Source organism: Heptranchias perlo, chromosome 35, assembly GCF_035084215.1.
Source record: "Heptranchias perlo isolate sHepPer1 chromosome 35, sHepPer1.hap1, whole genome shotgun sequence".
Taxonomy (NCBI): domain Eukaryota; kingdom Metazoa; phylum Chordata; class Chondrichthyes; order Hexanchiformes; family Hexanchidae; genus Heptranchias; species Heptranchias perlo.
In genome coordinates this window covers 14,171,313-14,195,261 of record NC_090359.1, presented here as the reverse complement: position 1 = coordinate 14,195,261, position 23,949 = coordinate 14,171,313, and the positions used below count along the sequence as shown (strand labels likewise).

Genomic DNA, 23,949 nt, shown 5'->3' with positions numbered 1-23,949 from the left:
CGAGAGAATCTCTGAGAAGAGGGGCAGCCAATTGGGGAAATCACAGGAGGTGGTGACCGGTCATAAACCCAATCGGTGAATGACGGATTGAACCAAGGAAAGGAATGAAGAAACTCGACTGGGACCTGTGGGAACAGGCGGACTAATAAATTTAACCCGTGTCCAGTTCAGGTCACCACATTACAGGAAAGATGGGATTGGACCAGAGAGGGTCCAGAGGAGATTTACAAGGATGTTCCAGGACTGGAGAATTTTAGCTTTGAGGAAGGATTGGATCGGCTGGAGTTGTTTTCATTGGAACAGAGGAGGCTGAGGGGGGGATTTAATTGAGGTGTATAAAATTTTTGGGGATCACACGGACTGCATCACTTCAAGAAGTCAGCAGCTCACCACCACCTTCTCAAGGACAATTTCGGATGGGCAATAAATTCTGCCCTGGCCAGCAACGCCCACATCCCATAAACAATTTTTTTTTAAAGGTATTAAGGTCCTATTTCCCTCAGCAGACAGGCCAATAACCAGGGGGCATATATTTCAAGTAATTGGTGGAAGGATTAGAGGGGAACTGGGGATAAATTTTTTCACCCAGAGGGTGGTGTGGGTATGCACCTTACTGGCTGAAAGGGTGGTAGAGGCAGAAACCCACATCGCTTTTTAAAAGTACTTCGATGTGCACTTGAAGTGCCGTCACCGACAAGGCTGCGGACCAAGACCAAGAGTGCGATCAGGCTGGATAGCTCTTTTTCAGCTGGCACAGACACAATGGGCCGAATAGCCTCCTTCTGTGCTGTAAATTTCTATGATTCTATAACTTCTAGGGTCAAATGTGACATGGCAAAAGATACATGTTTATGGTTCCAAAAAAATCTTTCCAGAGAGGGAAGAAACAATGTAGAGTTCTGCCTGAAAGTGTTGTTCAGACAGACTCCATGAATTATTTTAAATGGGAGTGGTATAGGGACCTTGGAACAGAGGAACATTAAATTGGATGAGGGGAGAGAGGAAAGTCACCTGTTTCTGTCCTGTAAGATCCAAAGCTTCATTGAAAATGAATTCTTGAAGCATTTCTACATGGTATTTTTTTTGCAACATTATAAAAATATCCCAAAGTAGTTCTCCTGGTGACCTGGCCAGTGTCTGCACTTTGTAAAGTCTCCCTGAAATGTTTATATGTAAATCAGACAACAGTCAGAAGAGGGTAGGATGGACCTACACTACACTTGAATGTATTGTCATCTATTGGGTTTAAAGTTTCCGAACACTATTTATCAATAGTGTGAGGAAGCTCAGAGTGAAAGTGAGGAGGGGCCGTCTGACTGCAGTTTCCACTGGAAGAAAAATCACCTTCAGTGTGTACAGTGAGCAGAAATGAATTGCTATTGTTAAAAGTTCCCACTAACTTATTGTTATTCTACTTTAACAGAACGAGCCTGGATCTCCTGCTATGTTTAAACACTAAACTTCAGTGATTATAGCTCAAGTAAAATATTACCATGATTTGATTTAAATGGAGGAATGGTTTCCACCTGCCAAAGAATGTTGTCTGAAGCGAGGGTGTTTACTGCTAACAGCTCCCATCCTGTTTAATAGACCCCCTGAATGTCTGATTTACCAAAAAGAAAAACCCAGCTCAGTAAAGTTAAACATTCTCTTATTAATCTAAATATTTTATGAACAAATTTCAGTGTTTCACAAGGCAAGGGTGGCCCAGACATGGATTGGACCCAATTCACTGTAAAGTTATAAAAACACAGCCAGTTTAGCGACCAGGGAACATAAACTAAAAATTAGAATCAGGACTTTCAGGAGTGAAGTTAAGAGACACTTCTGCACGCAAAGAGTGGGAGAAGTTAAGACCACTCTTCCACAAAGGGCAGTTGATGCTAGCTCAATTGTTAAATCTATTATCTCAGCTTAAAATTTTGTTATGCAAAGAAGGTAAGGGATATGACTAAAGCAGGTATATGGAGTTATGTCACAGATCAGCCATGATCTCATTGAATGGTGGACCAGGCTCGAGGGGCTAAATGACCTACTCCTGTTCCTATGACCACCCCTCAAATACAGTGAATGAAACAATGCAATCTGAAAATAGGACTAACGACTTACAGTACAATCCCGAGGGCCTGTCGTGAGGAGAAGCTGAACATAAAGAAACTTCAGTCTTCTCAAAAGACAGGTGAAATTCAAATCCAACAGAGTTAAATCACAACCGCTGGGCTCGCTGTCCCTCGCACTCTGTGCCTGTACCCACTGGGCACATCATTGGCCCGTGCACATTAACCTTTACACTGGGCATTTGAAATCTACCTGGAGTCCCAGCCCCACTAAACAAGAATCTTTGCACCAGGGGCAGAGATCTTCAATCTTGGAAGAGAGTTCCAAGTCCACTGACTTTCAATCCTATTGGTGTTTGGACAATTAGCTCCAAACAGGAAAGTTTAACTGGAGTTTGGAGCCCGTGTGGGGATTCAACTGATCAATAGCCACAGAGCACCAAGGGAATGATTGGGCCATCAACCAGCCAGCACCAGAACCTCAGGCCAGTCCCACTGTCCCTTCAAAGTTCATTGACCTGTACAATGAGGGCCTGGCAAGCCTTCACCCATTGCTGCAGCCATCCCTGGACTGGGCATGGATACACTATTAACAGCCATTCTGCCACTACTGACATGGACCCATTAAAACCCATTTCACTAACAGGAGGAACTGTGGAGGAGTGCGGAGTGTTACTAACAGTATTAAGCACCCATTGCATGCTGATTGGAGCCAGAGAATGAAAAATGAGCAACCAGCCATTAGAAGATACAAGTAGTCACTGCTTTATTAGTCATTTGATAACTAGTTGAACTGGGTTTGCTTGTGTTTCCTGTGCAGGAACAAGGCAATCAAAGAAGCAGAGATCAGAGAGACAGCGGTCACAGTCAGGGCCAAAATCAGGACCACCTCAGACGCCACACCTTAAAAAAAAGGAACAAAAAAAAAACCAATGGTCAGTGAGTGAAGGAAATACGGAGGGAAAATGGAAACTAGCAGTCGGCCAACTCACCACCCGGAGACCTCTCCTGCATCCTTTGCTCAACCTCATTAAGGGGCTCAGTTGCCAGGTCTGTCACATCAGGATCCAGAATGACCAGGGGTCCAAGTGAGGCCTCACCCTCCCACTTCAATTCAGCATCACTCCCTGCAATATCAAACATTCCAGTTAGAGAGGGTAAAGGGTGACCTCCAACAATCAAGAGGATCAATGTCCTACCAGGTCCAGATACAAGATCCCTCCTTCCTCTGGAATCAAGTCGGAATTCCCTCGTGGCACTGCACTTGCCCAGATGACAACAGGCACACACGTCATTGGTCGATTCTTCCAATGGGGTCCAGCTGAACCAGAGAATCCATTTATCAACCAGGTTGTCCATCACCCTTTAAGACAACACATCCCAGAGAGAGAGGGGGAACTTACATATTCTGGAAAGTACAAGCTTTGTTCATGGAATCTCTCCGATCCACTGCAGCAACTTTCAGGTGACAGGTGATGAAAATCTGAGGGACACATTCAATACAAGTTGTTATTCAGTGACCTCCTCCCAACATGGGGAACCCAATGTTTGGCTTCCTCTTACCAAGGAACGGTCATCTCCAAAGAAGCGGAACGCATCCAGGTCAAACTGGAGTTTGTCCAGCTCACGTTCACCTCTTGGCAACACAAAGGTTGAAAAGGAGTCCTCAGCTTTGCTGTCCAGGAGGCAACTGAAGAAAGATTAAAAAAAGGGGAAAAAAGTGAATTAAGTGAACCTATTGAGACATAACCAGCTGGAGAAAGCAGAGAGCTCCTTACCCATGGTAGTCAATGATGTTGTATCTTGGGGTGGAATCCTTGTCTGGGCTCAATGTAGCTGCACAGCTGTCAATGTAGAGCTTCAAGGGCATGTGGTTGGTCATTGAAACAGAGGCCTCAATGTGAATGAGGTCACCCAGGTAGTAGACAGTCGAGGTGCGCTCTGTAAACCAGTCATCTGAAGTACAAGAGGACAAGGGTTGGAGACAGTGGATGTCACTCCCAGTGGGAGACAACAAAAAAGCACTCCCCATCCACACATCACATACCGTTCATAAGACGCAGTGAGAATGACAGAAGCCCTTCTCCAGACTTGGTCGAGCTGAATGGGATCCAGGTGGGCTTGATAGGGTCACTGCTCACATTGCCCTTCCTGGTAGGACAGGAGTGTAATTTCAGGACAACGTCAAAGAACTGCACCTGCTGTAGACCTTATTTGCCACAGAGTAAAGATTCTTACCTAAAATAGTGGCACTCAATGGGAATGACTGCTCCATTAGTTCTCACAATGGCAGATCCACGAGCATTTGGGGTGTGGTTCAGGTGGGTGGTGTAGACCAGGAAATCTCCAGCCATCTGAAAGACATCAGGTTAAGGAATGAAGAGCTGGTTTCATTGGACAAAATCTTTTTCTGGTCATTTTCCTGCCCTGTTAAGCAGCAGTTTGAGGGGTTTCAGCTGCTCCTCAATGACACATGTTTGAAGCAGCTCCACCATTGGTTGAAGTTGCCTGGAGCAGCCTCTGTTACTCTGCTCAGTCCACCTTCTATTACAGGGGACTTCAGGCCTGCAGTCAGAAACCCTGAAATGATTGGCACTGCCAGATTTGATGAGCATTCTTTCCCATATAGAATAGAGCTTTCACCTTAAGGGGCTTCAAGTTACCCCTGATATGGAGCACAAAACACAACATCACTTTTAAACCTCATCTGTGTCCATGGAATCAAGGGGATTGGCAGGTATAATAACCAAAAGTGGAGTTCCCCTTTAATACATTGTATCCCAATTATTATTCCACTTGTTTCATCTTTCAAGAGAAGTCTCAACAGGAACTTCCACACTGAACATTCATTGACCACAAGTTGAGGCAACAGGCCTGAATATCCACAGGAAGGAACGGAAAAGATAAATCAATTGAGGCACAAAAGAACAGAGTGGTTTGGAGAAATGTCAGTGAAGGTTCAAGGTCAATAGAATTGAATCTCAGAGTTAGAGAGAAGTAATGACCCATTTAAGAAAGATGCAGTCCCTCAGTGACAAGTTGAAGTTCTTTAAAAGTAAAGCTAAGATAGACATGGCAACATAAAGAAGTAGTTTCACACAGGGTGATATTTAACAGTGGGCAAGAATTTATACACAGATTTCATTCAGGGATCTCCTCAGTGGCTGGAGTTTCCCCCGATGTTAATGAGTTCAGAGTGGGCAGTAATCTACACAGTGAAATTGGAGCAAGAGTTGAGGAATCACATTACCTGCAATCTGCTGCCACATTCATGGAGCCCATAGTCAAAGAGGACAGTGTGGTTCTGAGAGTAGATCCCAGTTGGCCGACAACCTGCTGTCCCCAGGGTCAGGTCAGCAGCTTTAATCAGGTGCCTGGTTCTAAATAAATCCATGTCTACCCTCACCAGCAGGTTCTGCTCTCCACACTGCACCATCACAGTCTGCAGTGGAGACAGACTTCTCCCCTCAGACACACTGAAATGGGAACCAAAGGGAGGCACAGGGGGAGGGAATCTCTGGGGCACAGGGGTGGGTTTAACTCTTCTCCATTGAAATCTCTGGCCTCTAAACTGTTGCCAAATATCAGAGCAACAAACCACTCCAACTAACACCAGCACCGAGAACAAACCTCTCACTACAAAATCCCCCATGATACCAAACAACTCAACTATCACTTTACCCACCAACCAGCACCTTTTATACAAAACCTGCAGTCACCTGACTCCAATTGTCCCAGGATAAACGAGAAAACTAGACGAAACTGGAGTGCATCCTGGATATCCACAGGTCCAGGATGCTTGCGGTCCACGGGGGCGGTCGCTCGGCCTGTCTGCCTCTCTTCCGCGGAATGCTCCGTGCCTGGGTGGCCCTGGAGATGGAGCACGCGGTGTCTGCCGGTACGCTCGAGGCTTTCCGCGGCCGGTGGGCACCGCAGGGGCTGGAGTGCATCCTGGACGAGGAGAATAAAATTTTAATTTAAACATTTGGTTTTGGTTTGTTTGGTTTTAGTATTTAAGCACACCCCACACCCCCCCTTCTTATAAAAGGGGGGCCTAACAAAATTAAAAAAAAAAAAAAAAGAGATGGAGCACGCGGTGTCTGCCGGTACGCTCGAGGCTTTCCGCGACCGGTGGGCACCGCAGGGGCTGGAGTGCATCCTGGACGAGGCGAATAAAGTTTTAATTTGAAAAATTGGTTTTGGTTTCTTTGGGTTTTTAGTTTGTAAGCACACCCCACACCCCCCTTCTTATAAAAGGGGGGCCTAATTTGGAAGAAAACAAAAAAAAAAGGATTGACCCCGCGGTCTGGACTCTCAACAAAAAAGAAAAAAAAAGAAAAAAAAAAACCTTTTTCTCTTATCTTTTCCGTGCCTTCTCGTGGATATTCAGCTGTTGCCTTAAATTGCGGTAAAAAAAAGGAAAAAAAAGAAAAAAAAAGAAAAAAAAAGAAGAAAAAAATGAAAAAATAAACAGAGCGGATTGAGTGATAGAGAGAGACACCAGCAGAGGGAGGTAGAGAGCGGTGTAACTGAGTACAGAGATACAGAGAGACACCAGCAGAGGGAGGTAGAGAGCGGTGTAACTGAGTACAGAGATACAGAGAGACACCAGCAGAGGGAGGTAGAGAGCGGTGTAACTGAGTACAGAGATACAGAGAGACACCAGCAGAGGGAGGTAGAGAGCGGTGTAACTGAGTACAGAGATACAGAGAGACACCGGCAGAGGGAGGTAGAGAGCGGTGTAACTGAGTACAGAGATGTGGAGATGCCGGTGATGGACTGGGGTTGACAATTGTAAACAATTTTACAACACCAAGTTATAGTCCAGCAATTTTATTTTAAATTCACAAGCTTTCGGAGACTTCCTCCTTCCTCAGGTAAATGTTTCAGGAGCTCCTTGAAGCCTACGCATTTATACATATAGAACAATACATGGTGTTTACAGACTGCCCCTGCAACTGCCCGTTCCCAAGGCAATCACCGTGTTCAGACAGAGAGGTGTCACCTGCAGAACCCCCGAATACACATTCAACAAAAAAACAAACAGGGAAAAAAAACAGAGAAAAAAAACAGAGAGAGGCAGAAACATCCGGAAGGCAGAGAGAGCCAGCAAATGACCCATTATATTAAAAACAGATAACATTTGTTCGCTGGTGGGGTAACGTGTAGCGTGACATGAACCCAAGATCCCGGTTGAGGCCGTCCTCATGGGTGCGGAACTTGGCTATCAATTTCTGCTCAACGATTTTGCGTTGTCGTGTGTCTCGAAGGCCACTTTCTATGAGCGGTAACAGGCTGCGGTTATGATGCAGACCGGGACCCAGGGCTGAGGCTGTGGTCATCAGTTACTCTGGGAGTGGCACAGTCTGGTTCATGACTAGCCGGGGTGAGAGTAACACCAGGGAGTCAGGCAGGTGTTTAGAAGGGTGTGGGTTCCAGCTCCCGTTCCAGGACTGGGACACATGATCCAGACTGACTGTGTCGTTCTGAGAGGGAGCTGCATCGTGAGAGGTGCTGTCCTTTGAATGAGGTGTTTAATGGGGGTCCCTTCTTTCTGCTCCGAGGTGTAAAAGATCCCGTGACAATTTGTGAAGAGCCGTGTCTCGTTCCTTGTCTCACTGAGACTCTCAGTTAATTGGTCTGTTCTCTCCACAGATTCGGCCTGACTCGCTGAGTTTTTCCAGAATATTCTGTGAGTGTTTCACTGAGCCTCGGGTTTTACAGTGAATGATAAAAGGATTGTAGTCAAACACTTGGCCATGAGCTGCTGAGTGATCTGTCTGGACATTGTTGCTTTTCGTGCACTGTCCCTTCAAGAGCTGTGGTCTGCCTCATTTCTCAGTGTGATTGTGGGTCTGACACAGAAGCGAGGGAGGAAGCAGCAGCCACAGCCCGAACTGCAGGCAAATTGCGAGGCTGGGACTAAAATGCTGTTATGCCCACACCGGGAGTCGAACCCGGACCACCTGGGTAAAAACCAGGAATCTTAACCGCCAGACCACATGAGAACTGAAGGGATGGTCAGCAGGAAGGGCACTGAGACTACACCCAGAAGGTTTAATGGAGGTTGACGATTATGACAGGTTTTGATACAGTAAATAAGGAGAAACTGTTTCCAGTGATGGAAGGGTTAATAACCAGAGGACACAGATTTAAGATCAATGGGCAAAAAAGCCACGGGCGGGGGAATGAGGAGAGATTTTTTTACGCAGCGAGTTTTTATGATCGGGAACGCACTGCCTGAAAGGGCGGTGGAAGTGGGTTCAATCGTAACTTTCAAAAGGGAATTGAGTGACTCGTTGACATGAAAAAATTTGGAGAGATATCGGGAAAGAGCAGGGGAGTGGGACTAACCCACTTCCTTCTGTGTTCATCCCTGGAAAAAACTCTCCCCCAGGTCACTTACAACAGCACTTTCAAATTCCTAACTGTCTGGACTTTGGCCCTCCATTCACCACGACATTTCTGCAGCCACCCATCTGCTCGATCAGACCCTCACCTCCATCTTTGATGCCCTTCTCCCCATTAAAACCATTACTCTTCTCTCACCCTGGTCGATCCTCCTTGTACTGCCCTCATTTTCACTCCTGTGAGCCCAAGGGCGCGCAGACTTGAACATTTATGGTGGACAACTGGTTAACCATTCATCACCAGATCTGGCTGGACCACATGAAGCACTATCGGGTCCTGCTCTCCTCTGACAAAACTGCTCACTATTCCAGGATCATCCTGGAATGTAAAGATAACCCCCGGCTTCTCTTCTCCACTACAAACCATCTTCTTACACTCCCCTCCCCCCTATCTTCTTAAACATCTCAATTAGATCACCCCTCAACCTCCTATACTCAAGGGAATAAAAGTCTCGTCTGCAAGACCTGTCCTCATAGTTTAACCCTTTTAGCCCCGATATCATTCTGGTGAATCTGTTCTACACCCAGTCAAGGCCAATATGTCCCTCCTGGGGTACGGTGTCCAGAACTGAACGCAGTTCTCCAGAAGTGGTCTAACCAGAGCTTCATGCATCTGTATCATAACTTCCACCCTTTGTATTCCAGCCCCTTGAGATGAAGGCTCACATTCCATTAATTATTTTTTGTACCTGTCCACTAGTTTTTAGTGATTTCTGGAGATGGACCCCTGAACCTCTCTGCTCCTCCATAGTTCCTAGTTTCTCGTCATTTAGAAAATACTCTGATTTATCTTTTTAATGTTCTAAGTGGATTATATCTCACTTCCCCACATTGAACTCCATCTGCCACAGTTTTACCCTCTCATTTAATCATCAATGTTCCTTCACTACTTCCTGCTCCCATCTACATTATTTACTGCGCCACCTAACTTGTTGGTTTAAGGGTGAAAACTGCCCTCCGCTTCACTGTAAGTGCAAGAGACAACTTTGTAGATGCCGTGCAGTGTTGCAGACCGGCTCGTTGGACCTGCTCGTTTCATCTCATCTCATTTACAGCAAACCGGAATATTCCTGAAATAGAGGATGGTGAATCACAGCTCGAGAAACCGATCCCCTCGACCAATGGGGACTGCGCCTTCCAACAAATAGGCATTGATGGGGCAAGGTGAGTCTGCTGCTCAGAAATAATACAGCACAGATCATCACTCGTGCAAGCTTCACACCCTTTAGTTTGGAAAAGTAAACTGATGGGAGACAGCTGCTGTCGTGAATGGGTTTCCAAAACTCAAATCAAATGGATTTGTCCTGTGTTGTGAATTACTATTTGTCTGATTCAGGTCATCAGAGCAGTGGGGACTGCATTTTGTACATTCCGAATACCAATGCCCTGTCACGTGAGCCTGTCGTTCTATTCCCGTTCCAAGTCCTCTTTTAAATTTCGATGACTTCCCCGGAATTTGCTTGGAGGACTGTTCGAATCGCAGTCCAGCCCTTCCCACTGTCGCATCCTCCAAATCTCCACCCAGGATTTTCACTGGTGCAACTTTCATCAACTTGGGCTACTTTTTAATTTCACAAGCAAAGTGCTGCGGATTCTGGAAATCTGAACTATAAACAGAAAATGCTGGATACACTCAGCCGGTCAGGCAGCATCTGTGGAGCGAGTTCTGATGAAAGGTCATCGACCTGAAACATTCCCTCTGTTTCTCTCTCCACAGATGCTGTCTGACCTGCTGAGAGTTCGCAACATTTTCTGTTTCTACTTTTTAATTTTTTTAATTTTCCAACTCTGCCGATCTTTCAATCGACCCACTGCGCGGCATCTGGTGGTTTGGATTCGGGGCTCTCACCGCCGCGGTGTGGGTTCGATTCCCGGTGAGGGAAATAATTTGTCCAAAACAATTATGAACTTTATTTAATAAATACATGAAACTCTGTAAAAGACGAATAATTGTTGTAATCGTCATTAATGAAGCGATAACTTTCTGCAGACTGACTGACGGAAATACTAACCTGGTTACCCAGTGACACGTGGGGAAGTTATTGTGTTTTGCATGTGATGAACTTTCATCCGTTCTCATTTGTATTTCCAGAGACTGGTTAAAATGTTCTTGACACCAGGAATGTGGTGCAGCCGTTGTCAAATTTAACAGGAAAAGCCAATTCTTTTCACAGGAGAAGAAACTCACCCTGGAGATTTCCAAATAAAGTTCCCGCCCGGGAATCTTTCGCGCATAAAGCGAACAGTGATAACCGTTACACTCCGGAAACCGCTACCTAATTTATGGCGTGTTGTGGGTTCATCAAATAATTACATTTGATATCTTAACTTGCTCTTTATCTGTTACTTTCGATTTACATCCTCACCAGTTTTATACAGAAACAAGTAACAATGTTTCCGGGATGTGGTTTGTTCAATAACTCTGTCACTCAGTGTGAGAAATAAAACACAGACCGCCTAACGCAGGGCTCCAACCCATGAGCATAAATCTGCTACATGGCCGGTTAGCTCAGTTGGTTAGAGCATGGAGCTAATAAACACCAGACTTTACAAACAAACAAATCCACACAGAAAGTCAAGGGGAATATTTTTTTCAATAACAACCATTACAATGTTTGATATACCTTCGCCCCAGAAAGCCAGAAAATTCTGGAAATACTCAGCAAGAACCATGAGAAATAGGAGCAGGAGTGGGCCATCCGGCCCCTGGAACCTGCTCCGCCATTCAACAAGATCATGGCTGATCTTCTACCTCAACACCATTTTCCTGCACTATCCCCATATCCCTTGATGTCGTTAATATCGAGAAATCTATCGATCTCTGTTTTGAATGTACTCAATGACTGAGCCTCCACAGCCCTCTGGGGGAGAGAATTCCAAAGATTCACCACCCTCTGAGTGAAGAAATTTCTCCTCATCTCAGTCTCAATGGCCGACCCCTTATTCTGAGACTGTGACCCCTGGTTCTAGACTCGCCAGCCAGGGGAAACATCCTCCCTGCATCTACCCTGTCGAGCCCTGTAAGAATTTTGTATGTTTCAATGAGATCACCTCTCATTCTTCTAAACTCTGGAGAATACAGGTCCAGTCTACTCAATCTCTCCTCATAGGACAATCCCGCCATCCCAGGAATCAGTCTGGTGAACCTTCGTTACACTCCCTCAATGGCAAGTACATCCTTCAGCAAATCAGGCAGCATCTGTGGAGAAAGAAACAGAGTAAAGGGCTGAAATTTTAACCCCACGAATGGGTGGGTTGGGAAGGTAAAAATAGTAAAAATAACTAAAACCCGACCCCAACCCGCCCACTCCTGGTTTTAACGGAGGCGGGTCGGTCAGTGAAAGCTTTGAAGGAGGCTGTGGGCCTCCATTTTCACAGCTTTTTTATTTTTAACTCCTGGGGGCCGGGATTCCTGGGCCTTTTCCTTCACACCACATGAGAGGAGACGAGAAGGCCCGAAACAGCAGGTAAATGCCTTTATAGCACAGCTTGTGGGCCCGGAGGAGCAGGAGTGCTTCCCCCAGGCCCAACAAGCCAACCTGCCGTGATCCCACACAGGCGATCGGCCGACCCCCTCCAAATCACCGACACCCCTGCACGAACTACGAACCCCATGATCTCCGACCCCCGCGATGACCCCCGACCCCCGATGACTGAGCCCTCCCTCCGATGATTGACCCGTCAATGCCCCCGATGACTGACCCACCCATGACCCCTGACCACCTCCCATGACACCCCCCCCCCCCCCCCGATAAAATCATGCCCAATGAGTTTGATTCCCGTTGTGTTATCTCTCTGTCGGTTTGCTGATAAACGTTTAACTCGCGGCCTGTTCCCGTCAATGGTCACAAGTAGTAACAGACAGAGCGGGTCTGACCGCCCCGAGATGTGGAAAAGACATCAGTTTAGGACAAATGCCTCAAATCAAATGGTCTCCCGGCACCGAGAGAGACAAATTCCAGAGAAAAAGGCAGAAGAGAAAAGAGAAATAAAAGCTCAATAAAGACACTATCAATATTTCCCATTCTTGATGCCTGTCTATTTCTTGATGTGGAGATGCCGGTGATGGACTGGGGTTGACAATTGTAAACAATTTTGCAACACCAAGTTACAGTCCAACAATTTTATTTTTAATTGCACAAGCTTTCGGAGGCTGCCTCCTTCTTCAAGTGGTGTGGAAATGAAAATAACTTGGTGTTGTAAAATTGTTTACAATTGTCTATTTCTTCCCCAACCTTTCTGTGCCGGTTAAAATTTCAGTGTAAATAAATGCGAGAATCGACTCAAAGAACGAGAACAAAGCAACAAAAATTACCGAACACAGAATCAAACCCAGAGACCTTTAGATCTTCAATCTCACGCTCTCCAAACTCAACTATTTCGGCTCCACTGGAAATTGAACTTTGTGACATCACCTTGGACAAAAATATAAACCGAGTGGAATTTCCCCTCCCGCTCATTCCTCACTCTGGGGGAATGGGACCCGGTCAGATCTCGGAGCTCAGGTTATGTTAATGTTCAGCTGATGATATCTTAATATTATCTTGTGTTTGGCCTCATTTAATCAGGTTCATGGGCACTTTCTTCCATCATCCCTTCTCCCTGGAAGGAATGTGGTGCAGCCGTTGCCAAATTTAACAGGAAAAGGAATTATCGCCCCCTTTTCACAGGAGAAGAAACTCACACTGGAGATTCACCTGGAGTAAATTCCCAAATAATGTTCCCGCCCGGCATCGAACCGGGGACCTTTTGCGTGTGTGGTAAATGTGGAAACCGCTGCTCAATATAACGCATCGTGTGGCTTCTCCATTAAACAACATCACTTCTGTCCCACACGAAAAACTCTCAATCCTTCTCTTTCACAAACATTTCACTGATCAAAACTTCACAAGTCACACAGGAAAAAGACTTAATTCCAAAATCATTAAACTCCCGAAGGAGCTGCGGGGACAGACTGAGCGGTGTAACTGAGTCCAGAGATACAGAGAGACACCAGCAGAGGGAGGTAGAGAGCGGTGTAACTGAGTGCAGAGATACAGAGAGACACCAGCAGAGGGAGGTAGAGAGCGGTGTAACTGAGTACAGAGAAATGCAGAGAATCTTCCAACACCAGGTTATAGTCCAACAATTTTATTTGAAAATCACAAGCTTTCGGAGACTTTCTCCTTCGTCAGGTGAGACACCAGCAGAGGGAGGTAGAGAGCGGTGTAACTGAGTACAGAGAAAGAGAGAGACACCAGCAGACTGTGCAGCAAAGCAACCTTTTATCTGAAATCTGAGGCAAGATCTAAACTGCACAGAGGAGAGGAAGCATTACTGTGTATCTAACCCGTGTTGTACCTGCCCTGGGAATGTTTGATTTGACAGTGCAGAGGGAGCTTCATTCTGCATATAACCCGTGCTGTACCTGTCCTGCGAGTGTTTGATGGGGCAGTTCAGAGTGAACTTTCATCAGTCTCTCCACATAACTGAAGTCCCTCATCCCTGGCACCATTCTAGTAAATCTCCTCTGCACCCTCTCTAAGGCCTTGACATCCTTCCCAATGTTTGGTGTCCAGAATTGAACACAATACTCCAGCTGAGGCCCAACCAGTGTTTTATAAAGGTTTAGTATCAATTCCTTGCTTTTGTATTCTGTGCCTCAATTAATAAAGCCAAGGGACCCATTTGCTTTTTTTAACAGCCTTCTCAACTTATCCTGCCAGCTTCAAAGATTTGTGTAACTATACCCCCAGGCCTCTCTATTCCTGCACTCCCTTTTAAATTGCACCATTTAGTTTATATTGTCTCTCCTCATTCTTCCTACCATAATGTATCACTTCACAATTCTCTGTATTAAATTTCATCTGCCATGTTTCTGCCCATTTCACCAGTCTGTCTCTGTCCTCCTGAAGTCTGTTACGATCCTCCACATTGTTTATTACATTTTCGAGTTTCGTGTCATCTGCAAACTTTGAAATTAACCCTGTACTCCCAAGTCCCAGTTATTAATATATATCAAAAAGAGCAGTGGTCCTAATACCGAGCCCTGGGGGACACCACTGTACACTTGCCTCCAGTCTGAAAAACAACCGTTCACCACTACTCTCTGTTTTCTGCTCCTTTGCCAAATTTGTATCCACGCTGCCATTGTCCGTTTAATCCCATGGGCTTCAATTTTGCCAAAAAGTCTATTGTGTGATACTTTATCCTCCCTTAATCTCTCCCTGCATAGAAACTCCCCGACCCATATTCATGGCCACCCCCTCGACCTTGCCATCTCACGTGGCCTCTCGACTACCGATTGTGTCAATCATGGATAAGGCCATCTCTGATCACTTCCTTGTATCCCTCTCCATCCACATCGAATCAAAGAATCATAGAAAGGTTACAGCACGGAAGGAGGCCATTTGGCCCATCGAGTCCATACCGGCTCTATGCAAGATCAATCCAGCTGGTCCCACTCCCCCAATGCACATCACAGAATGAACTCAGGAATCCCACGCCACTTTCTATGAACGGTAACAGGCTGCGGTTATGGTGCAGACCGGGACCCAGGGCTGAGGCTGTGGTCATCAGTTACTCTGGGAGTGGCACAGTCTGTTTCATGACCAGCCAAGGGTGAGAGTAACTCCAGGGAGTCAGGCTGGTGTTTAGAAGGGTGTGGGTTCCAGCTCCCGTTCCAGGACTGGGACACAGGATCCAGACTGACTGTGTCGTTCTGAGAGGGAGCTGCATCGTGAGAGGTGCTGTCCTTTGAATGAGGTGTTTAATGGGGGTCCCTTCTTTCTGCTCCGAGGTTTTAAATGTCCCGTGGTAATTTGTGAAGAACAGGGAGTTCTCCCGGTGTCCTGGCCAATATTCTTTCCACAACCATCAGCACCCAACAAACAGGCGATCTGCTCAATATCTCATCACTGTTTGTGGGATCTTGCTGTACACAACTTGGCTGCTACGTTCTCTTATAAAACGATAGTGACTGAACTTCTAGTGAAGTGCGTTGGGATGTCCTGAGGATGTGCAAGTTGCCATACAAATGCAAGTTCCTTGTTTCTCACAGTGGGCCGTGTCTCTTTCCTCGTCTCATTGAGACTCTCAGTTAATTGGTCCGTTCTCTCCGCAGATGGGGCCCGACACGCTGAGTGTTTCCAGATTGTTCTGTGCGTGTTTCACTCAGACTCGGGTTTTACAGTAAATGATAAAAGGACTGCAGTCAAACACTTGGCCATGAGCTGCTGAGTGACCTGTCGGGATATTGTTGCTTGTTTCCCTTCAGCTTGTGGGACTGGGTTTTTGGTGCACTGTCCCTTCAAGTGCTGTGGTTTGCCTCATTTCTCAGTGTGATTGTGGTGCGAATTCAGAAGGAGCAGCCACAGTCCGGACTGCAGGCAAATTGGGAGGCTGGGACTAAAAGTTTACTATTCCCACACCGGGAGTCGAACCCGAGCCATCTGGATGAAAACCAGAAATCCTCACCGCTGGACCATATGGGAACTGAAAGACAGACTAGCAGGAAGGGCACTGAGACTACAACCGGAAAGTTAACAGACGATTCAAATGAGGTATTCACAATTATGAAAGGTATTGACAGAGTATGTAAGGAGAAATTGTTTCCAGTGATGGAAGGGTTAAGAACCAGAAGAGAAAGATTTAAGATAATTTGAAAGACAGTCATGGGTGGATGTGACTAAGATTGAGACCATTCATTCAGCTGCCTCTGCCGCTCCCCTCCATTCCCCTAGCCCACCAAATTTCTCTCCTATCTCCCCTCATGCCCTCTCTGAGCTCTCTTGACCATGAGACCCACCTCCTGCTCCCTCAACCCTATTCCCACCAAACTGCTGACCACACAACCTCCCTCCCTGGCCCCATGTTAGCTGACATTGTTAATGGTCTCCTCTCCTCAGGTACTGTCCCCCTCCCCATCAAATCTTCCATCATCACCCTCCTTCATAAAAGACCCACCCTTGACCCCTGTGTCCTTGCAAACTACCACCCCATCTCCCACCTCCCTTTCCTCTCCAAAGTGTTGTCGCCTCCCAAATCCGTGTCCATCTTTCCCACAACACCATGTTTGAATCCCTCCAATCAGGTTTCCATTCCTGCCACAGTACTGAAACGGCCCTTGTCAAAGTCACAAATGACATCTTCTGTGACTGTGTAGAGGGAGATTTAATCTTGATCTAACCCTTGATGCACCTGCCCCCGGAGTGTTTGATGACACAGTGTAGAGGGAGCTTTACTCTGCCATGTACTGTACAGTATCAGTCTGTGATGGATCAGAGCCCTGCTCTTTAATAGAAATCATTCTTTCGATGAGCCACTGAGCCCCTAAAGCAGCCTCCAAGACCCAAAGTCTGATTTCCATCCCACAGTTCCAGCAGTTAGCGAGGGCTGGGCAACGTTAACAGCAGCTCTCTGTTCCTGGTCTGGAGCTGAGGTGTTGTGTATTGTCCCTGACACAGGGACCAGACGGTGAGCTGCTGGCTCCTATTGTTCTGGGATCATTCCCTGCTGCTCTGTTCTCACCTCTTCACTGGGTCTCAGATTATTACCAGCCATCTTCCTGATCAATAAACAATCGCCAGTCTGACCGCGGAGATTTGAAATGTGTGAAACATTTCATGTGTCTCATCCCTCTCCCTGGACACAAATAAATCGGCCATCATGAAATGGTCACAGTCCGTTTCTTGAGCCTTCTCCTTCTTAGAAGAATCTTTTAAACTCCTTGCTAAAGTGACCATTGATCTTAATGTCCTGTTTTGCGGTATGTTCTAGATTGTTCCAGGTCAGCATTGTAATAATTCGGGGTAGTTGAAAAGTGGGATCATTATATTAAATCTCGATATTTATCACAGCCCCGCCCCCACAAACATTCAAACCACCGTTCAGGAGGAGAACCCCTCTGCTCGCTGACCGACATTGGCTCCCAGTCCACCAACATCTCAAATTTAAAATTCTCATCCTCGTGTTCAAATCCCTCCATGACCTCGCCCCTCCCTATCTCTGTAACCTCCTCCACCCCGACAACCCTCCGAGATCTCTGAGCTCCTCCAATTCAGGCCTCTTGCGCATCCACGATTTTCATCGCTCCACCATTGGCGGCCGTGCCTTCAACCGACTGGGCCCAAAGCTCTGGATTTCCCTCCCTAAACCTCCCGCCTCTCGACCTCTCTCTCCTCCCTTAAGACACTTAAAACCTACCTCACCTGTCCCAATATCTCCTTATGTGGCTCCGTGTCACATTTTGTTTGATAATCGCTCCTGTGAAGCGCCTTGGGACGTTGTCTAACAATGTGAGGCAATGTGTTTTATTCCCGCTGTGTTATCTCTCTGGCGGTTTGCTGATAAATGTTTAACTCGCGTCCTGTTCCCTTTAATGGTCACAAGCAGTAACAGACAGACAGAGCGTGTCTGACCGCCCTGAGATGTGGAAAAGGCATCAGTTTAGGACAAATGCATCAAATCAAATGTTCATCGAGCACCGAGAGAAACAAAAACCAGAGAGAAAGGCAGAAGGAAATAGAGAAATAAAAGCTAAATACAGACATCCTTGATGTCACTCTATTCCATCCCCAACCGTTCAGTGTCGGGTAAAAATGTCAGTGCAAATAAATGTTCGAGAATCGGCCCAAAGAAGAAACAAAATAACCCAAAACTGCCGAAACCCGGGATCGAACTTTAGATCTTCAGTCTGACGCTCTCCCAACTGAGCTATTTCGGCCCCACATCAAACACACCTTTGGGTCATCCTCTTGGAATGAAATCTAACCCCGGGTGGAATTGCCCCTCCCGCTCATTCCTCACTTCGGGAGAATGAGACCGACCATCAAGGAGAGATTTTCTGATCCTGTCGTTGAATCTCATTTATATTAAACATTCCTTGAACTCTCTGCCGGGGGGATTCAGAGCTGGGGTTCGCCATGAACCAGCTTCCCCTCAATTCCCAGCTTTATCAGTGAATCGACCAACAAACGCTCGACAGAGCTCAGGTTATATTAATAATAAAAACAGAAAATGCGGGAAACACTCAGCAGGTCAGGCAGCATCTGTGGAGAGAGAAACATCCTTTCAGGTCGATGACCTTTCATCAGAACTCTCTCCACAGATGCTGCCTGACCTGCTGAGTATTTCCAGCATTTTCTGTTTTTATTTCAGATTTCCAGCATCTGCAGTATTTTGCTTTTGTTTTACAGCTTGTATTAATGTTCTGCTGATGATATCTTAATATTATCTTGTTTTTGGCATTTTTAATCAGGTTCATGGACAAATTCTTCCATCATCCCTTCTCCCACATCGCTTCTCTCTCTCATTCATTCTTTTCTCCTTTCAATCCAGAAGAGGGCGGGAATCAGATCTCACCCCCCGAACCCTCCGCACACAGACCCCCGTCTACCACTCTGTGTGATCCAAGAGAAAATTCAATACATTACACTCTGTATAAACACAGAAAGCTGACACACCAGGGGAGATCGCACGGTGTTGGACACGGAGTGAAATAAACTGAAGTGTTTATAAAAAGTTACAGATCACAACAGGCGTCTCTGTCTCTCTCCGCCATCCTGGCCTGTGCTGTGTTATCCGTTCTCACCCAATGTGTTGCTGTTAATTTTATGGAAGTGCATGAAGGGATACTTGACCATATTAACTCTTTATTAACTCACATGATAGGATTAGCCACAAACACAAAGTAAGCACAATTGTGTAATTGCGTTTGAGCCTTGGTATGTTGATAATTAGGCCTAGCACAGCCTGGCCTTCCTTGAGATAAGGACAGAATATAATAATAATAGAGCTGATGAATGGCCATGAAGCCTTGAGACTGGCTCCAGCCTTACTGATAACAAGGAACAGGAATGTAGAGAGAAAGAAAATAGCTGACATCTGCTCAGGCCGACGTGATGGCTCTGGATGTTCGGGGGCTGGCTCACTACTTGATTGACCAACTACCTGAGCCAATAAAGAATGTACGTGTACGCCCATATTCTGTAACAGGTGGGCGTTGCCTAATGAATTGTATAAACATGAGCTGTTTCATTGACTCGGCGAAGTTGCACCCTCAACCATTGTTTGAGGTGCACTTCCACTTGTATACAAATTGGGGTTCAATAAAGTTTCTCCTTGTACTACTTGTTTGGGTGTTAATGCATTTGCATAGTGTTAAGTTTCGACAGTTTTCATCAACATCTTTGAATGTGGCAGCACAAGTTGGTGAAGCCGTTAAAACAGCATCCGGTTCCTTGGCTGAATAATAGAGAAATAGAACACAAAAGCAAGGAAGTTATGTTAAACGTTTATAAATCATTGTTCAGGCCTCATCTGAAGTATTGTGTCCAATTCTGGGCACTATAATTTATTAAGGAGGTCAAGGTCTTGGAGAGGATGGAGAGGAGATTTCCCAGAATTATACCAGGGGTGGGGTTTAGTTGTGTGGAGAGACTCGAGAACCTGGGATTGTTCTGCTTCGAGCAATGAAGGTTCAGGGTAGAAGTAATCCACGTGTTCAAAATTAAGAGGGGTTTTGATCGAGTCAATAAGGAGAAACTTCACCCACTGGCGGGAGGGTCGGCAACCAACGGACGCAGATTTAAGATAATTGGCAAAAGAACGAGAAGGGAAATACGGAGATTTTTTTTTACACAGCGAATTGTTCTGATCTGGAACGCACTGCCTTAAAGGATGGTGGAGCTCGATTCAATCGTAACTTGAAAAGGAGAATTGGATAAATACTTGAGTATCTCCCCACAGATACTACCTGACCTGCTGAGTGTTGCCAGCAGTTTCTGGGTTTATTTTTGAGCTTTCACTATCGCAGTTTTCCTGACAACCTGCAACTTGCCTCAAGGGCGCAGCTTCATGCACAACTTTCTTGTGCTCTTCTCACACACAAGGTCACACTACTTTTGACACACGCGCTTTAAAATCTGCCGTTTCCACACACAGCGTCCTGCGGCACGAGAATTTGAAAGACCTTTCGCTCATGGCCTGTAGTCGCTCCTTTTTCCCCACAGGCGCTCTTTACATTTATCCTCTACTCGATTCAATCGCACGTTTCAACAGAACTATTAAGATCAAGGCGGAACACTTCCGATCTTACTGCACCGCCCCAACTTGCCAAATGTGCACCTTTCAACCGCCATTCGCAGCTCTCACGCACATCAACTGCTGAGAGAAAAGAGCCAACAAGCATCAAAACAAAAACCAGTTCTTCAGTTACCATCCCCTGGATCACAAGATTCCCCAAGTAAATTTCGTGAACAATCGGGCGGCTGTCTTTCCAGAGACCAGCCCTGCTTTCGTCGTGTTTGTCTGTCGAGCGGTCACGCAGATCGAAATGTATCGACTGATTTCAAGGCACAAATGAACATTGGTGCGAATGGGACATGTGCCCAATAGAAACAGCGGTCGTAGCAGAGCAAAATTAAAGGAGTGAGATCGTGAATGTGAATGTTAGAGTCGGCAATGCCGCAGGAAAGTGTCCATGAAATGGAAGGAGGAAAGGAAAGGCGGCCTCTTGACTGTGGAAGGAAGAAAAAGCTGGGAGAAGAGGCGGGTTTGAACTGTGGAACATCAAGTACAGGCATGTGCGAGAGGTGGGATTTGACGGAATTGAAAGGTTTCACCAAAACATTTTCCTTTCATGTTCTAAAGATTGATTTCTTGCTGCATCCTCTCAGCATATGTGGCAAAGGAAAAAATCGGTAAATGAAACTCTGTGGAGACTCGGATTCGCTCCGATGTTACTGCGACCACAACGCAGAGTGTTAACCACAAAACGATCACGACGCAGCACATGAGGTGTGGCAGTTGTGCCCCAACAACATTAATGGCACGCATGACACTGCTGAGAAAAGAAAGATTTTGGTGATGAGGCTAAAATGTTCAACAGCTCAGATTATGGCAGCGCAGAGACTGGAGCCTAAATCCAGCGCCTTGGACCGCTCGGCCACGCTACCGCTTCACAAGAGTGTTGTCCAGAATCTCGGAACTGGTGATTGAAAAGCGGCTTTCCGACTCTGACCTTTGAGTCCAAGATTTTTGCCTTGAAAGAATCAAATAAAAGGGCTTTCTTTGCACTGTTCTTGCGACCAGGTGGCTGAGTGGTTGAGGTGATGGACTGCTAATCCATTGAGCTTTGCCAGCATGGTTTTGTATCCCAGCCGCGCCATTACTGCCTTTTTTAATCGTTCATGGGATGTGGGCGTCGCTGGCGAGGCCACCATTTATTGCCCATCCCTAATTGCCCTTGAGAAGGTGGTGGTGAGCCGCCTTCTTGAACTGTTGCAGTCCATGTGGTGAAGGTTCTCCCACAGTGCTGTTAGGTAGGGAGTTCCAGGATTTTGACCCAGCGACGATGAAGGAACGGTGATATATTTCCAAGTCGGGATGGTGTGTGACTTGGAGGGGAACGTGCAGGTGGTGTTGTTCCCATGTGCCTGCTGCCCTTGTCCTTCTAGATGTTAGAGGTCGTGGGTTTGGGAGGTGCTGTCGAAGAAGCCTTGGCGAATTGCTGCAGTGCATCCTGTGGATGGTACACACTGCAGCCACAGTGCGCCGGTGGTGAAGGGAGTGAATGTTTAGGGTGGTGGATGGGGTGCCGAACAAGTGGGCTACTTTGTCCTGGATGGTGTCGAGCTTCTTGAGTGTTGTTGGAGCTGCACTCATCCAGGCAAGTGGAGAGTATTCTATCAAACTCCTGACTTGTGCCTTGTAGATGGTGGAAAGGCTTTGGGGAGTCCGGAGGTGGGTCACTTACCACAGAATACCCAGCTTCTGGCCTACTCGTGTAGCCACAGTATTTATATGGCTGGTCCAGTTAAGTTTCTGGTCAATGGTGACCCCCAGGATGTTGATGGTGGGGGATTCGGCGATGGTAGTGCCGTTGAATGTCAAGGGGAGGTGGTCAGACTCTCTCTTGTTGGAGATTGTCATTGCCTGGCAATTGTCTGGCATGAATGTTACTTGCCACTTATGAGCCCAAGCCTGGATATTGTCCAGGTCTTGCTGCATGTGGGCACGGACTGCTTCTTATCTGTGGGGTTGCGAATGGAACTGAACACTGCGCAATCATCAGCAAAAATCCCCATTTCTGACCTTATGATGGGAGAAAGGTCATTGATGAAGCAGCTGAAGATGGTTGGGCCAAACACACTGCCCTGAGGAACTCCTGCAGCAATGTCCTGGGGCTGAGATGATTGGCCTCCAACAACCACTACCATCTTCTTTTGTGCTCCTTCTGACTCCACCCACTGGAGAGTTTTCCACTGAAGCGGCAGCTGAACGGATGGTCTCAATCTTTGTGACAAAATAGTCCAGGAGCTCCTCGCAAATTTTGTGGTGAGGGTGGAGGAGGCAGGGGGTGCAAGAAGTCGGTTTGTGGTCGACAAGAGATACCGGGGGTATCTTTGGATTCCTGGATAATCCTGGAATAATGAGCAGTTTTCTGTCTCTCTCTGTTTAGGGCTGGTGAATTAGCCCGGGTCTGTTCACAGGGCGATTCTGCGTTTTATTTCTTCCTCATTATTGTGGTTCTGATATCGAGGTGAGGATTTTAAAATCTGCTCGGAGATCAGTGAAATTAAATCGTAGAAAGTGAAAAAGTCCGAGTCAGTTTTTCACCGTATTTTCTTCATTCGATGTTGCTGATAAATGAAAGTGAAGCTTCTAAAGGCAAACCTTCCCGTCGGGGAATTGACCCCAGTCTCCAGGGTGATAGACACTGATACTCACCATGATACTAACGAGGAACTGGTGCCGGAAGGGCATGTACGTTCACCACAGATGCTTCACGTTTCAGTAAATCTGTTTCAGCTATTCTTTTGATGACAGTTTGTTTAACTTTCCACGGACCACTGTTGAAAGAAGATTTACCGACCACTTTTCCGTCTCATGTTGGATCATGATGTGGGGAGCGCGGGACAGAGTGAGACAGAGAAAGACCCACTCAAGAAAACATAGAAAATATGACGCACATACACAGACAGATAGACACAGACACGCATACACATGGAGTGACTCAGAAATATGGAGAGACAGAACATGGATAATTTGGCTGATTTTTGTTCTATTTCTGTCGTAGATTTCGTGAAATCTCACAGATCAATGAGCATAAAACTCGAGGTGTTCAATGCTGTGGAATTTTAATTCACTTCAGAATTATTAATTCCACAAGAAACTTGTTGAATTTTGAAACGCAGAGATGAACACGTTGATAAATGACGGGATCTGAAGTCTCTCAGATTCGAACCTGTGCGAGAAAAATGAATGAAATTTTAATCGATCACCTTAACCACGAGTCAGTTAAAATCACAATCGCTCTGCATCCAGTCTCCAAACAGTCTCTGTTCAATAATATTCTGAAAGCGACAATCAGCTGTTTATTTTTCTCTGTAGTTTTTTTTAGGAAGAAGCTCGGCGAAGACATAAAGTTAAAAGTTGGCGTCTTATAAATGCTCACCACGATAATAGAGAGAAAGAACGAAAGAAAGACAGAGTCAGTTGTT

General features: G+C 46.2%; 1 protein-coding gene, 1 long non-coding RNA gene and 1 other non-coding gene across 3 annotated transcripts; all 3 read right to left on the bottom strand.

The window, feature by feature from the left end:
* Positions 1–2,798: 2,798 nt before the first annotated feature.
* Positions 2,799–3,179, bottom strand: LOC137302094 (uncharacterized). Its single transcript, XR_010958421.1, has 2 exons — positions 3,050–3,179; positions 2,799–2,960 (listed from the first exon to the last, which is right to left on the bottom strand). It is a non-coding gene; the product is annotated as an uncharacterized lncRNA (long non-coding RNA).
* Positions 3,180–3,254: 75 nt separating this feature from the next.
* On the bottom strand, positions 3,255–5,707 carry LOC137302258 (zona pellucida sperm-binding protein 3-like; the record flags this gene model as incomplete). Its single annotated transcript, XM_067971907.1, has 7 exons — positions 5,308–5,707; positions 4,296–4,411; positions 4,105–4,208; positions 3,836–4,013; positions 3,621–3,747; positions 3,461–3,540; positions 3,255–3,378 (listed from the first exon to the last, which is right to left on the bottom strand). Coding segments are annotated over exons 1-7 (915 nt in total), but the record flags the coding sequence as incomplete, so codon positions are not given.
* A 10,160-nt stretch (positions 5,708–15,867) lies between these two features.
* Positions 15,868–15,939, bottom strand: trnae-uuc (transfer RNA glutamic acid (anticodon UUC)). The gene has a single exon. It is a non-coding gene; the product is annotated as a tRNA-Glu (tRNA).
* Between the last annotated feature and the right edge of the window lie 8,010 nt (positions 15,940–23,949).